The 14,853-nt window shown below is 39.2% G+C and overlaps 1 protein-coding gene across 5 annotated transcripts in view; it reads right to left on the reverse strand.

Moving 5' to 3' along the window:
* nalcn (sodium leak channel, non-selective) overlaps positions 1-14,853 on the reverse strand; it is a 47,656-nt gene that overhangs the window by 29,351 nt on the left and 3,452 nt on the right. For all 5 annotated transcript variants that reach the window (XM_037239648.1, XM_037239647.1, XM_037239643.1 and 2 more), the window contains 11 exons: positions 13,922-14,062; positions 13,084-13,266; positions 11,306-11,389; positions 11,057-11,196; positions 10,837-10,965; positions 8,851-9,002; positions 8,478-8,620; positions 8,271-8,375; positions 8,113-8,199; positions 569-700; positions 235-402 (listed from right to left, as the gene is read on the reverse strand). In XM_037239648.1, coding sequence (XP_037095543.1) covers positions 235-402; positions 569-700; positions 8,113-8,199; positions 8,271-8,375; positions 8,478-8,620; positions 8,851-9,002; positions 10,837-10,965; positions 11,057-11,196; positions 11,306-11,389; positions 13,084-13,266; positions 13,922-14,062 — 1,464 coding nt within the window. The remainder of the gene's footprint in view (positions 1-234; positions 403-568; positions 701-8,112; positions 8,200-8,270; positions 8,376-8,477; positions 8,621-8,850; positions 9,003-10,836; positions 10,966-11,056; positions 11,197-11,305; positions 11,390-13,083; positions 13,267-13,921; positions 14,063-14,853) is intronic.

Raw genomic sequence — 14,853 nt, forward strand, 5'->3', positions numbered from 1 at the left:
TAAGTTGAATTCACAAGATCTTCAAAGTATCCTCCGCAATGATTCACGACATCCTGAGTCGAGGTTTACTGCATTTTTTCCAAAGCTCAGTTCTTTATCATGGTACAAAAAAAAATAGTCTTGGTTCGGTATTTGGTGCAACACTAGGGACTAATGTTAGAGTGGCTTAAGTGAGGTCACAAAACGGCTTAAGATATTTTGAAACACGATAGCTTGTTAAATATGAAGTCTAACCTGAAAATAGGTGAACTGGGAGTGGTAGAGATCTGGGTATATATGCAGAGTGGTGCCCACCACCAGCAACAATTCAAACTTGTGCAGGGAGGAGCTAAAATAGCCGTCAAAGCCCAAACACCATATCTTCAGAAGAGCTTCCAGGTCAAACAGAATAGTAAAGGCCACCTAGAATTCAACAAACACAGAGGTTAGATTGTATTCACTATGTAAAAATTTGGATTTATTGGAGTCTTTATTATTTATTTAATACTGTATCTCAAACATCAGTCCCCAAATTAATCAATATCGTGAAAATAAAAAGAAAATATGATTGAAAAACCGATAAACTTACCTCTGCCGTGTAAAACTCATCATAGTGCCTGCGGTGGTTCTCGCCTTTGTAATGATTGCTCGCAGCAACGATCACATCAACTGCAACCATACTCAATATGAACATGTGGAACACAGACGATCGCATCAGTTGCTGTGGAAACAAAGACGGGCAAATTGCGAGAACTGTTATTTCCATACGCTTTCCATTGAAGTTTGGGCTTCCATGCAAAACAATGGCAAAAATATAGAATGCACATATTTCCATATTCCAGATTTCCAGCCATATACAATATAGGAAAATGGGCAAACCAGCAGGAAGACTGCATGAACATTCAAAGCAATCAGGAGTCTTTTGTGAACACAGACAACAACATCAGTGTGTATTCACACCGACGGAAACAAGAGGAGAAAGGGGCAATCACTGTGCGTTATTTCTCGTGGGACGCGCCGTGGAATTGAACGCCTACAACAACGCAAGATGGAGACAATCAGGACACAAATAAAAAGGGATGGAGGGAACACACGCAGGCGCGCACGCACACACGCAAACACAACACTTGTTTCTACAAAAGGGCTAAACTGTCTGTGTGACTGACTGACAATTTAACAGATGTGATCACGACCTTGGCTGGACTTTGTGTGTGGCAACGGGGAACAGCTTGAGAGTGGGTGAAATGGTTCACCCTTTAAAAAATACAGACCACTTGAAACAAGTGAAAGATGAGAGGAAGATGAGATGTTTAGGGAGACTAAGGGAATGGGACTACTGCCACCAAGCCACCTACGTACACAACAGAAACACTGATCAAATGATAAACTCGCATTTCCAAGTTTATGACAGTTTTCACTTGTTAATAGATCATCCATGTTTTCTTGCATGACCATTTAAAATGTGTAACGCACCAAAAATATGTTTTATAGCCACATGTTGGAAAATTACCCTGAGTGGCCTGCCATAACAGCTCTTCAAGCCATTACAAACTTAGCAATGTTTTTTTAGGGGAGGAGGGCCATTTTAAGGGAAGCTGAACTTCGCACTGAGACTTTCTTCTTTAAATCTGCGAATAGGTGAATCTGCAGGTGACAAATCGTGAGTACCGTGTTTTCCGCACTATAAGGCGCACTTAAAAACCTCCAATTTTCTCAAAAGCCGACAGTGCGCCTTATATATGGACCAATATGGATTCGTGGATGAGGACTAACTTATTAAAGTAAGTTTTATGTGTTTATTTTGCGTGTTGTGTGATATTAACGTTTGAGCAACGTTGAGTTACTGATATATTGTTATTGTTTTCACTTTTTCGAGTGTTACTATATTGTGATTGCATTAACGTTTGAACAACGTTGAGTTATTTATTCTATGCGCCTTCTAATCCGGTGCGCCTTATATATGAACAAAGTTTTAAAATGGGCCATTCATTGAAAGTGCGCCTTATAATCCAGTGCGCCTTATAGTGCGGAAAATGTTGAGCCAATTTATAATATATTGTACATTTGGGAAAAGTCTACATAAACATTTGAACAAATGTGGTACGAATCAAATTTATGGTGTGTTTTGATGAAATACTTATGTTCAAAAGTTATGGCTGTCAAAAGAAGCTTCCAAAGGTCTGGGCTGTAAAATGTTTGAGCTAGCGAATGAAAAATCTGCAAGGCTGTAATTTGCATCACTCCGCGAGTTTTTAATGCGCATCATCTTGCTAAATGCGGAATTTTTAATACTTATGTCACAAATGTTGCAGAATACATAGACTCACACACAGGTTAGCCTGACTGAGATTGGACATGACAAAACAGTTTGACATTTCCAGGGAGCCAGACGCTCTCACCCATGGGTCCTGTGGCTGAAATGATTGTGTGCGTGTGTGTGTGTGCGTGCGTGTGTGCAGAAGGCCAAAGAGGAGCTAGAAGAGGACTGACAGGGAACAGAAAGGTCCCGCTTGAGTGCATGAAACGCTTCTTATAATACTGACTCAGGTTATATTCTGTCCGCTTTGGAGAATCACCCCACTAAGGCAACCTGGCAGTCCTCGCTGGGGAGCAATGTGCAATCGCAACCTTTATTAAAGGAGTGGGATGTCTGCACACCCAGCTCAAAGGACAACTTTCTTATATTATCCCTGCACTTCACCAAATAGTGTTGAACATGTGCAGTAGGTATGTAGTGCATTGCACTTACCGTATTTTCCGGACTATAAGGCGCACCTAAAAACCTAACATTTTCTCAAAAGCTGACAGTGCGCCTTATAGTCCGGTGCGCCTTATATATGGACCAGATTCCTAAATTTAAACTGGCCCGAAGCATTCTGTCATGAAATCAATCATAAGTGGCCCGCTGAAGACTATGAATCATAAATCAAAAAGACTATGGATCATTATTTTGTGATTATAAAGTAATTCTTTGTGTCTGAAGTTGAAATAAAAAAGATAAAATGGAGAATGATTTGATTTGGATTAAAAATCTGACATGATGCATTAATGGTGCGCCTTATAGTCCGGTGCGCCTTATAGTCCGGAAAATACGGTAATTTAAAGGGGAAGTCAACTCCCGAAATTTTCTAAATTATATGTTCCTTGCAGGTCAACTAGCCAAAACAGTGTTCTGATTAATGTTTCGCTTATGGAATATGAATTAAACCGACAAAATACGCCTTTTTGTAATCCATTTTAGGCGGCCATTTTGCATTTTTGCTGTTGACTGAAAATTACATCACAGTTGCTCAGGAGAATTTTTTTTCAAAATTAAAAAAATATATATATTTGCTGCTACAACAGAGTGGATTACGCTCGCCTGCTTAGCAATCGTTCAACACTGAATGCTTTAAATCACTCTTCCGGCAGCTGTCTTCTCAGTGAGGCAAAAAAATGGGATCCAACAACATAACGGAGTTGTGTTCATATAATGTGTCCTAATTAATTTACTGTTAATAATGGAATCATCGAGAGGATTTATATGTAATACCTGGAACATTTCCCGCGGCTTCGACCGCAGATGCAGGCTTATACGGACTGATTGCTTCTTCCTCCTGCTCCGTCTGTTCACTCACATAGCCAAAAAGAACAAATGCTCTTTTTCTGCCTCGTTTCTAAACAAGTGTGACACGTGTAGCCTGAAGCCACCTGACGATAGCGAACCAAAAATCTGCGACACATTTCCTTGAAGTGACTCAGCTCAGCTTCAACTGATCTATCGTTTCAATCACCCACTCGATTAGATACACCTCAACAAATATAATAGGATCTAATATACAGCACGAAAAAGGCTGCCTTTCTAAAGATAACACTGCTCTGTTATGATTGTCGCTATATGCGAGGTATTAATTTGCTGGGTATTTGAATACAGCTTAGTGAGTGACTAGGAGTGAAATTTATGATCAAATAATGTATGAAGTATGGTTGCTATTATGGGATAGCAAAACCTCTCTCTAAATGTCTTGTCATGATCCTCTCAAAAAACGCAAACCAAAAATTGAGACACTCGCTTTGAAGAAATGCAGTCCAGTCTTGATTTAACAGAAACAAAATCGTATTTAATTGAAGACTTTTGTTTCGTTCACATGGCCTGCAATTATATAATTTATAATATTTTTTTGTATTTTAATTGACACTATTAACTAGTAGTTGCTATTGTAGTATAATGGCTTGAGTTATTTTACAATATTTGTAGAAAAAGAGAACAAAAACAATTTTTAGAAAACACATTGGAATTTTTGATTGATATTCAACCAATTGGGTGAACAAGTAAGCGTATGGGGAAAAAAACCCAAGAAAAATTACCAACGTGGCCTACCACCCCTCTCATTCCGAATAAGATCTTGATCAGAATGGGCTTGATCCGATCAGAATTTTCCGAATAGTGTGTGTATATAAAGCATTCTTATTGGGATGAGGATTTCAATCCAAATAAATGCATTTATGTAAAGGTAGTCAATGAAAGTCTTGGTAAAATAATGCATTTTTAGTCCAGCTCTTCATTTGCTTATTAAATTATTGCAGAAGGTTGTGAACATGGTATACAATCCAAATTACCCCGAGGATTGCGGTGCATGTAAAACCTCTGCTGGGTTGGCCAGCAATAAAAGCAGGCGCAAACAACAGCCCGACCTCGGGGTCTCAATAATATCCGCTTTGCTTAGCCAACTCTGTCTCCTTTTCCTGTCTTGCTCTTCAAATTTGGGTATGGCGTGGCTGGATCGAATAAACAGTCTCATTTATAATCACGGACACTCCGACTTTATTACTCCTTGTTCATTTCCGGCAAGTTTTGTGTCCCGTTACAAAGAAAACCTCACCCAGCTATGTTCTAATGTTGGTTTTTTTTCTCCTCCCATTGTCACACTTGATAACACAGGGATTCATTTCCTCTTTCATTATCTTTATATACCTTGTCTCAATGATGATTTCAAACAATACCCCATTGGCACATGGCAATCTACAAAATCGAAATGAGCTCATTGCTAACTAATGATGTTAACTGATGTTGCAAGCGAAGAACAAAACAAATTTATGGTACATCACCATGATGATAATTATTGTTAAAGTGCTTCTTAAACAATTATTTCAAAATTTGCAATCACCATTTAAACACCTGTATGTTTATTTCTGCTCATGTGAACCAATCAATGTGCCATTGTAATTATGACATAATGGAGCATCGGGGGATAATTAGTAGACCAGGACACTTTATTAACCTCATCTTATCATGCCATCAGTGTGAATTAAACCGTGGTCTTCAAGAAAACCATGGAAACTAAGTAGTGGGATCATAAAATGTAAATACATGGTTGGGAAATTAAAAATGGGCTTCAAAAGAGTTTATCCATATTTCTGCAAAAAAAAAATCCGATAATTATGGTTGTCATGCAAGATATTACTATATTGAGTCGTATTCAGCAAATCTGAAGCTTTAGTTAAGTTTTATATAGTGCAGAAGAGTCTTTCATTCCACACTTGGACAGTTGTGAATGTTAAAATGTTACTTGCCCATAAATTAAATTAAGGTTTCATTAAATTCATTAATTAAATACTACATACTTGACACTGAAAGCAATTTTTCAAGCAAAGGGGACTTTTCAATCTACACTTGGACAGTTGTGAATGTTAAAATGTTACTTGCTCATAAATTAAATTAAGGTTTCATTAAATTAATGGATTGAATCCTACACGCTTGATATTGAAAGCAAATTCTTGGAAGGTCTTTTTATTGGAACAGCATACCTAGTATGTATGGATTTTAGTTTCTATTGTTTCTACTTAAAATTCAAACAAATCAGAGCTTTACCGCATCCTGGAACCGATTACGTCCGAGAATTGTTTTCTAAACTTTAACACTTCTTAAATGTGATATTTATTTAACACTATATTTGTTTAAATATTCAGGTTCTGAGAATGGAAGATAAACACATTGAGATTATTTGGCTTTGTCACCCCTCAAGAGAGAACTTCCTGCTGCCTCCAAAAAGAGCAGGTGGTCAATCAATTCCATGTTATCTCCAACTGCTGCTGCCCTCCCAACAAGACAAGCATGCAAACACACACACACACACACACGTACATCACCAAATGGGATAAGCAATGTCTACAAGTGGAAAGGCCTGCATCTTCACATTAGAGAGTCTGGTGGCTTTGAGTGTCAATGTGGGTAAGACCCATCTGCCAGCATCGAAACATTCTCATCATTTGATGGTCAATTACTCAGGAGACAGGCAGAGCAGAGCACAAGTGCCATTCAGTCAAGACTTCCAAGTTCCAAGTCTATCTGTCTGCACAGCACGCTTCACTGCTCTTAGTGACAAAGCTAAGCGCTAGATAGCATTTGACCAAGATTTCAGATATCCCTCATTTATCGAAAAATCACAACAACTGCATTGTGAGTCTCTTTATAAGCCGCTAAAAGTCAGGGATGACAGTTTTAAGAATTATTAATATTTCGTAACAAATTCTGATGATGGCCAGAAAACAGGATGTTGATTTTTTTGCGACATTTGAGAGTACATCTTACATCTGTACTGACTGCTAAGGCTAATGTGACTATGGTTTAGTATAACATTTTATAATAATGTTTTTTTTTTTCTTTTACTATTAAAACTAAGTCTTTCATTTTACAGTTGTAACTGTTTTTTAAAGATGTGATCATTCAGAACGATAAAACATTACGTCAAACATTGGCTGTACACTAAATAGTGGTTTAATGATGGTAACAAATCAATCCTAGAAAAGATTAATTCAACTTCCTTTATTTTCTTTGGTGAAAATTTTAAACAAAACATTGTCACGGGGAGTATTGTGTTCAACCTCAGGTGTCCGACCGGAGTATAACAAGCACAGAATGTCTATCTTATTTCTGGAGTGTTTTGCATTATGACTTGCCATTGTTCTAAAGTGCATTGCTGCAAGGGGAATCAACAAGAAGCAACGATGCTGAAAAAAGGACCATTTGAATAGAGAGCTTCACTTTTTGTAGGATTTCCCACTAAATTCTCTTGAGAGCGCATTGCTCCAGGTGATCCATTTAATGGAGCAGAAGGCTCAGAGGGAAGTCAGCCGTGTTTATCCCTCTGGTTATCCCTATCTAAATCCTCCCTCCAAGTGATGATGGTGCTCTGGAGGGGACAAACTGCATATTCCACACGCTATATTTCCTCTCCACATTTCTCTCACATTTTAAATTCCTTCCTCACCCATTTGTGTATTGACACTCACCACCTCGCTCGTTGCCGCGCAGTCTATTGGCACTCTCTCAGCGTGAAGCCAGACTTTTGCCCTACGGTGCTATCAACAGAGGTCCAGCTGCAAGCTGTGTTCAGCTTATCTCAAAAGCACCACCGTTTGGATCACGCTGACCACAAGGCTATCTTGTGCAGATGTCTTTTAAAAGTCATTCATGGCTATAGCAGGACATCAGTGCAAATCTACATGTCTTTTGAATTTCACTCACTTAATTCCCATTACACTTCTCTACTGGCGGATATTGTCCAATTCTCAATTCCATCAAAATACAAAAATGTTCTTAGTAAAAATGACATTGCTGCTAAAGTAATGTTCTATGGGACAAAGAAAAGATGCATGTTAAGGGTGAGGATTCCAGATCAAGATGAACTCACGGCAGGATATAATTGTGAAATATTGCAGACGATAACGATACCGTGACAGCGATAGTTGTCACCAATCCATCATATACAGGTGGTGTTAGAAGATACTGAGTAGTATTAGGCACATTAGGCATAAATAACGATTAAATACATTGTTTTAGGTTAAAAAACTGTCTAGCTATTAATAAAATAAAACAATGTATATAAAAAATTGATCTGTTTCTGCAGGAGCCAAAAATAAAAAAAAGATTCTTTTGATAAGAATACTTAGGTTGCAAATTTCCTATGTACATTTCGCTCAGTATATTTCCAATAGCAGCATCATGGAATGAAATGGGTATTTAATTGCTATTGTTTCATAAGAAGGAAAAGCAATAAAACATAAAATATGCCAATCAATTCCACTTCTGTCTTAAATGTGCAAGTGTGCTTTTAAGCATCAGTGGCTAATAAATTGTGTTCGCGGGTTCACCTGAAGGCAGGCAGGTGCTCGGCCATGTGGTTTGTTGACATCTACGGCTACAAGCTGCCATCCCCCGGCAGTATCTTCGTGAAACGTCTGCAGCACAGAGATATTCCCACCCAAATAAGTCGCTGTGACAAAAGTCAAATTTGTTCCAATCACTATACCTGCGTCGTCGCTGTTGATGTGGTGCTACTCCTGGACCCCCACATCTGCTGAAATTGAACTCTGATTTCAGCAAAGGTCTCAATGATGACAGCAATGAACACATTCTGTTTAAGAACAAACAAAACCATTTGTTAACTTGGTACAATCCAAAGCAAAGGAAGGTTCATTGCCAGGCTAGAGAAAAGAAAGATACAAACGCCCCTAACCTTCACAAGCCATGCCAGAAAGAAAATTAGAGTGATGAAATAGAAGTAAGAGCGCCAGCGAGGGAAACTGTCAATTGCTCGGTACATGAGGAACACCCAACCCTCCTGAGAAGCAGCCTCGTACACAGTAAAGATACTTGTTCCTAAAAAACAAAACAGACAAATATGATGGTTATGAGAACAAAATATATACCGTATTTTCCGGACCATAAGGCGCACCTAAAAACCTCAAATTTTCTCAAAAGCCGACAGTGCGCCTTATAGTCCGGTGCGCCTTATAATCCGGAAAATACGATGTGTACACACACACACACACACACACACATATATACATATATATATATAAAATATACATACAACAACATGACTTTACCCAGTTCATTGAAGCCACTGTAGCCAAGTTCCTGCCTGCTGAGACCCATTTCTTCCAGGTCCTTACACTTGAAACCAAAGGGACACTGGTAGCCTTCACCATGAGGGGAGCAGTGGGTGTCTGGGATGACCAAGCTATTCCACGTCACATTGCTAAACAAATGAAAAATATATATAACTGCATATGGTTGGAGTTTTTCACAATGATCGGACTACTTAGTAGAGGTGATGCTAGAGGAGGGGCTGTGGGGGCACTGGCTACCCTTGAAATATGCTTGGACCCCCAAAGGTGCCAAACCAGGGTTTTTTTTTTTCTACATTTCCAAGTTGTATTGTATTTTATTGTCTTGATCAGCATTTTCTGAAGAATTTTGGCTTTTGAGTCAATTGGCACCTCAAATTTGGAACATTACTACGGTCGTACATTTGAGCACGAGACAAAATGTGTTTGAAATTAACTGACATCCAGTTTTTCGTGGCCCATGAAAACCTCAAATTTATGAGAATTACTGCAAATGCACAACGGCTGCACTGTATTTGACAAGAAGCGTAATGAACGCTGAATTTAATATGATTTACTGTGAACATGGTTTGACTGAAATACAACCTCTGATTCATTGTAAATGCTGAATATAATTTTCATACTTGTGTGACAGTTAAGCATGTAATAAAATTGGAAGAGACAAACACAGTATGTGACAAATTAATTCAAGAGTGATTAAATTTACTTTTTTTCTAGTGTCAATAATAAATTGCTTATTTCCACAATTTGGTCGTTAATGTACAACTTCCTTCTGAATGACTGTAGACTTAATCAAGTTTTATGATAGCAACAGTGACTCTGGAACAGGCTAACTCAATTTCCTTTATTTCCTATGTGGAAGAAAATCGTTTCGATGGAGGTTCACCAGTTTTTTTTACGTTTTAAATAAGCCTATAATAATACCTTTGTGTGCAATTCATGACATGAAGTGAAATAGCAGGTGAAATCCTGACATCCACAAGATCCTCCTTTTGTTAACAAATCCGACACCCTATTCATCTCATATCCGTCTCCCCTGACATATTATTCCCAATTTCCATCATATTTCACGTGTGTGCAAAGCTGCAGAGCTTTTGACTTTGGGTCAAGGACATGTAGCACTGAACAGATAAGACACATCTGTTCTCTCTGACATATTTTAAAGCACACTTTGAATTTGGTGAGGTAGCAGGGGGATCACGACAGACACGCTACTTTTTGATCGGCAAATTGGTATCCAAAGTGTAAATGTGAGGGTCATGAAGTTTCTCTCATGCATGTAACGGTCAATGTGTCCTGAGGGTGCATATGCAAAAATGCGCTTCATTCAAAGGGTGTAGGACGTGCAATGAATTTTAGCACTTGGTGCTAATTGTAAATACAATATAGAATACGTGGAGGAGGGTTACGCCTACCTGATTCCACATCTCTGTGGAGTTGTACATGCATCCTCATTATGGCCAATGTCATTTAAATCATGCTGTAATTAATTGTACTTTAAATAAATTAAATGGTAGTGCAGCATAATGAGGTTCAACGGGTATTGGACTGTTGTTCCATGCCAATGCGAAGATGCTGATCACAACTACCGTCGAGGATGTGTTTTTTAGATTGGACGGTAGGTGAAAACAGCAAGGATAACTGAATCGTTGGACATATTTATATTTCCAAAATATACTATAAATAGCAAGCTATAGTCGAGAATTTCTCCACAGTGGGACAAATAAAAGTGTCTTTTATTATAAGTTCAAAAGATGTGTATTTAAAACTGTTAAAAATGTTTATTTTGTCAGGAATATTTGTCTCAATTTATTCACAAGCTGAACCATGATGTCATTTTCCGTCGAGGGTAAATGAGTTCGCCCCCTCAGATGGATATAAACTGAAGGATTTTGCTGCTTGATTCCAAAAATGCAATATTAATCAGAATACAATGTTAACTGACGGAAGTTACGTGTTAATTACCCTTTCTCAGTGTCATTGGTAACACAGTGATGATTGAATGTTCCAAACATCTGCACACCCAGAATTCCATAAAGCAAGAGAAAAAACAGCAGGAAGATGGATACACTCCAGATCTGTTCGCCAGAACGCCTGCCAACAACAAAAATGTAGACAAACAATTTTAGTGGCCTAGTTCTTTCTGCACAAGAAATTTGGGTAAGAATAAAATGCTCCGTTGTACTTAAGAATGTTAGTGATGCGGGAGCGAGGAAGCTCAAAGCGGAAGTAGATCCTGAAGGCCCGAATCATAATGAGCGCTCTGGGGATTCTCAGCATCCCCCATGGAGACATCTGATCCACGAGGTCTGCTATCTCAAACATCTCAAAACAAAGAGAAAGGGATGGTTGAAACATGCCTTAAATAAAGCTGTCTAAGCAAATTTGAGGCGGCATAAAAACATACAAACGCAGTAAAAATGTCGCAATATACCTGCAACGCCAGGGACACCCAGATGAAAACCACCATGAATCCATCAAACATGCACCAGCGATCTTTCGCATAGGAGTTATCCCCCTGTGCAGAGAGGAGGAAATGGCAACGGAACAAATCAACAGTTAACACTCCAGAAAGAAGAAGGTAACACTTTTAATGACAAGATTCAGCCCACAGCTTTCCTCTGTCTCTCTCACACACACACACAATCATAGCCATAGGACAACCTCTATTATAAATAACAGCAAGGAGCTTGTCAGCAATTAACACCTCAGCCCATACAGCATCAACGCAACATCAACAAACAAACCACTTCCCACTTTTCTGGAATGCAGCGTAAGAAGCACATTTGTTAACTTTATACAAAATGGCCACCATCACCATGCAACTGTACCACGAACAAGTGGCATCTCGCAGCTCAAGCCAGAGAGAGGGCAGCCATCTTACGTTGCCACTATTAATGACAACCTCTCATTAGTTTTGGCTGGAAATGCTATTATCAGTATGTGGATCCCTGTATAGAGTAATGAAAGTGTCAAACTTCACTGTTTATTATTTTCAGTATCATAAATTGTGATTTACAGAGCTTTGTACTCATTTAATTGTTCATTATTTCTCCCAGACGCATTATTATAACTACACCAGACATCTAACAACGTAGTTTAGTTTTCAGTCAGATGGCGTACTAGTGGCTTGTAACACATTGACAGCAAAGTCTGTCATGCCATCTGCCCTTTCCACAGGAAATGATGTGTTGCCGTGAGTAAGAGCCCAAAAAAAAACAGTAGGATATGTCAACAGGTAGATATGGTCCTACATGTGTAAATCTTCTGATTTTCAGCATTCCGCCCGAGTGAAGAAATGAGAAGCAACTTGTTTTCGACATGATAAGCCAAGGAAAATGACAAAAGCCCCGAGGTACAAACAAAGTGAAATGTCAAGGGGACAATGGATGTCGAAGGAGAGAATGATGAGGAAGGACTACAAAATAGCAAGTGTCAGATAAACACCATAACAAACAAAAGCATGAAATTGGCTTGTTTGTTCATACAATCACATATTCCAGTATAAAGTAAATCACTAGGGTCACATTAAGTCAAGTTTCAAAGACACTAATGATTTTTTTTTTTAGAATGAAAGAAGGATTTAGTAAGGTTCTAATGCCATTTGAAAAGCAAAGCGTGTCCTCGTCCGCCTCCCTGTTATGCTTAACATGCCAAGTTAGCTGTCCACACTTTATACAGCAGCCAGCTGTCCTTTCCGTGCTGCTTCTGTCGAATCTTTTCTGGCTCCTTTAGAACAGTAAAGTTTATTACATTCTATCGAATACATCTGTTTCCATAAGTCCTCCCAAAGATTTTTGAGTGATGCTGCAAAAATTCAACGGCAAAATCACACAGTGTTCTCCCACGAGAGTTCACAAGTGGCCAGGTCTTAGGAAGCACAGCAGCCCTGGTGGGTTTCTCAAAACCCATCTGGGAAGATTGTATGAGGCTATCTTTGCACCAAACTAAAGCATATTACTGCAGTAGGAAGTGTGATGATCAATGTGATGCGCTTAGTCCAGGGCCGTAGCTAGCCATCATGCCTAAGGCAAAACACACAAACACAGTCTGTAACTCATTTGCGTCCACTCTCCAAGCTTGTGGTGAAAAGTGGTGTGCATCTCCAATGTGAGCAAACTCCCCTTTCAATATATCCACACTTTGAAGACTGACTAACTTTGAAGAAAACTATTGGTTAGGTGAAATGAATGTCGTAGTGTTTGTGACTACCTTGAGAATTCCTCTGATGTGCATCTTGGCGATCATCTCAGCCGAGTAGAGGAAAATGAGTAGCGTATCCAGGGTGAAGGTCACGTACTGGAGGGGCGGGTAGTGCTCAAATGTCATGGGGGTGTTCATGCATGCTGAGATGACGCTGCCGATGGCGGAGGCTCTCAGCACGGAGTGTACCCACTACAGAAAGTTGAGGGACAGTTAGCATAGTTAAGTTGTTTATTTAAGAGAGATATTGAGACAGGTGCATTTTTTTGCGTGTATTTTACTATTATTTAGTTTTGTGTCCAGTGGGAAAACTCATCTTTATGCATGAAATTTCCATCTATCCATTTTCTATACCGCGTGTCCCCACGGGGGTCGCGGGCGTGCTGGAGCCTATCCCAGCAGTCATCGGGTAGTAGGCAGGGGACACCCTGAACTGGTTGCCAGCCAATCGCAGGGCACACAGAGACGAACATTCACACCTAGGGGCAATTTGGACCGCTCAATTGGTCTACCAAGCATGTTTTTGGGATGTGGGAGGAAACTGGAGTGCCTGGAGAAAACCCACGCAGGCACGGGGAGAACATGCAAACTCCACACAGGGAGGGCCGGAGGTGTAATCGAACCTGCACCCTCCTAACTGTGAGGTGGACGTGCTAACCAGTGCGCCACCCTTGCATGAAATTTAAGCGTGTTAATTTTTTTCATTTACAGGTTGCCAGTACAATTTAGTAATATATATATACTAAGGGACCTTTTTTTTTCATATTACAACAACGTGGAAATCAGTCAGGGTCATGTAAAAGAATGTGTTTCACTCGAGTTAATAAATGAATAAATGTACACTTACTGGTTTGTTGATCCAGAAGATGTCCGCACTGTCTGCCAGGGTCTCATCAGGCCCAAAGTCAGTCATGGGCTGGGTCTCAACCCTGGAGCTTTGTTTCCTCTTAAGCATGCTGGGGCTTGCCGTGCTATACAGAGAGTGGATCTGACAAAGGGAGCAGTTAGACAATATAGTGACCAAAGCTACACTAAGAAACCACAACATTCTGTATCTGCATTCAAGTCTGGTCAGAATTATAAGGAGTTCATGTTAACCTGAAATTATTATAAGATGTATGGGTACATTGTAGTTCTTTAAGTCCTCAAGTGTTAGCTTAATGTTGAATTAAAGTTCATAATCTAATGAGTTTCAATACAAGAGCTGTATCATCATCAGTGTGCATTTAATGTTAACCAGTGCATAAATGCATACAAGTACGGTATATATTTAAATATTATAACTGCCGAATATAAAGGACTCTGACATTTATTATTGTGTAAAGTATTTCGCTTAAAAGTACCCTGGGGCATTTATTGACTCAACTGCAGAGTGTATTTGTTGTCTATTAGATGTGAGGCATTTTGTGGAGGTGGCTGTTTTTCCCCCAAATGAATTTCAGTGATAATGTTCAATAATATATTGATTATTCCCATAGGTAAATAGCGATATAAAATAATAATAATTCACTAAAATCATCCATCCATATCTATCAGGATCTATATTAACACATTATTTCAAGAAATACAGCAATTATAATGTTGTTGCCGGACTTGAACTGCCAGAACAGAGTTGTCATTCTCAACATGATCAACACATGATGCATATCACAGCTATCATGTTACGCGACAAAAGCACACATGGGACACAGGACAAGTGTATTCACACTAGAACATGTCCAGCAACTTACCGCGCGAGATCACATATGATCCTCCATCAAGCCGTCTAAGCAAGTGTGA

Source organism: Syngnathus acus, chromosome 21 (genome assembly GCF_901709675.1).
Source record: "Syngnathus acus chromosome 21, fSynAcu1.2, whole genome shotgun sequence".
Classification (NCBI taxonomy): Eukaryota; Metazoa; Chordata; class Actinopteri; order Syngnathiformes; family Syngnathidae; genus Syngnathus; species Syngnathus acus.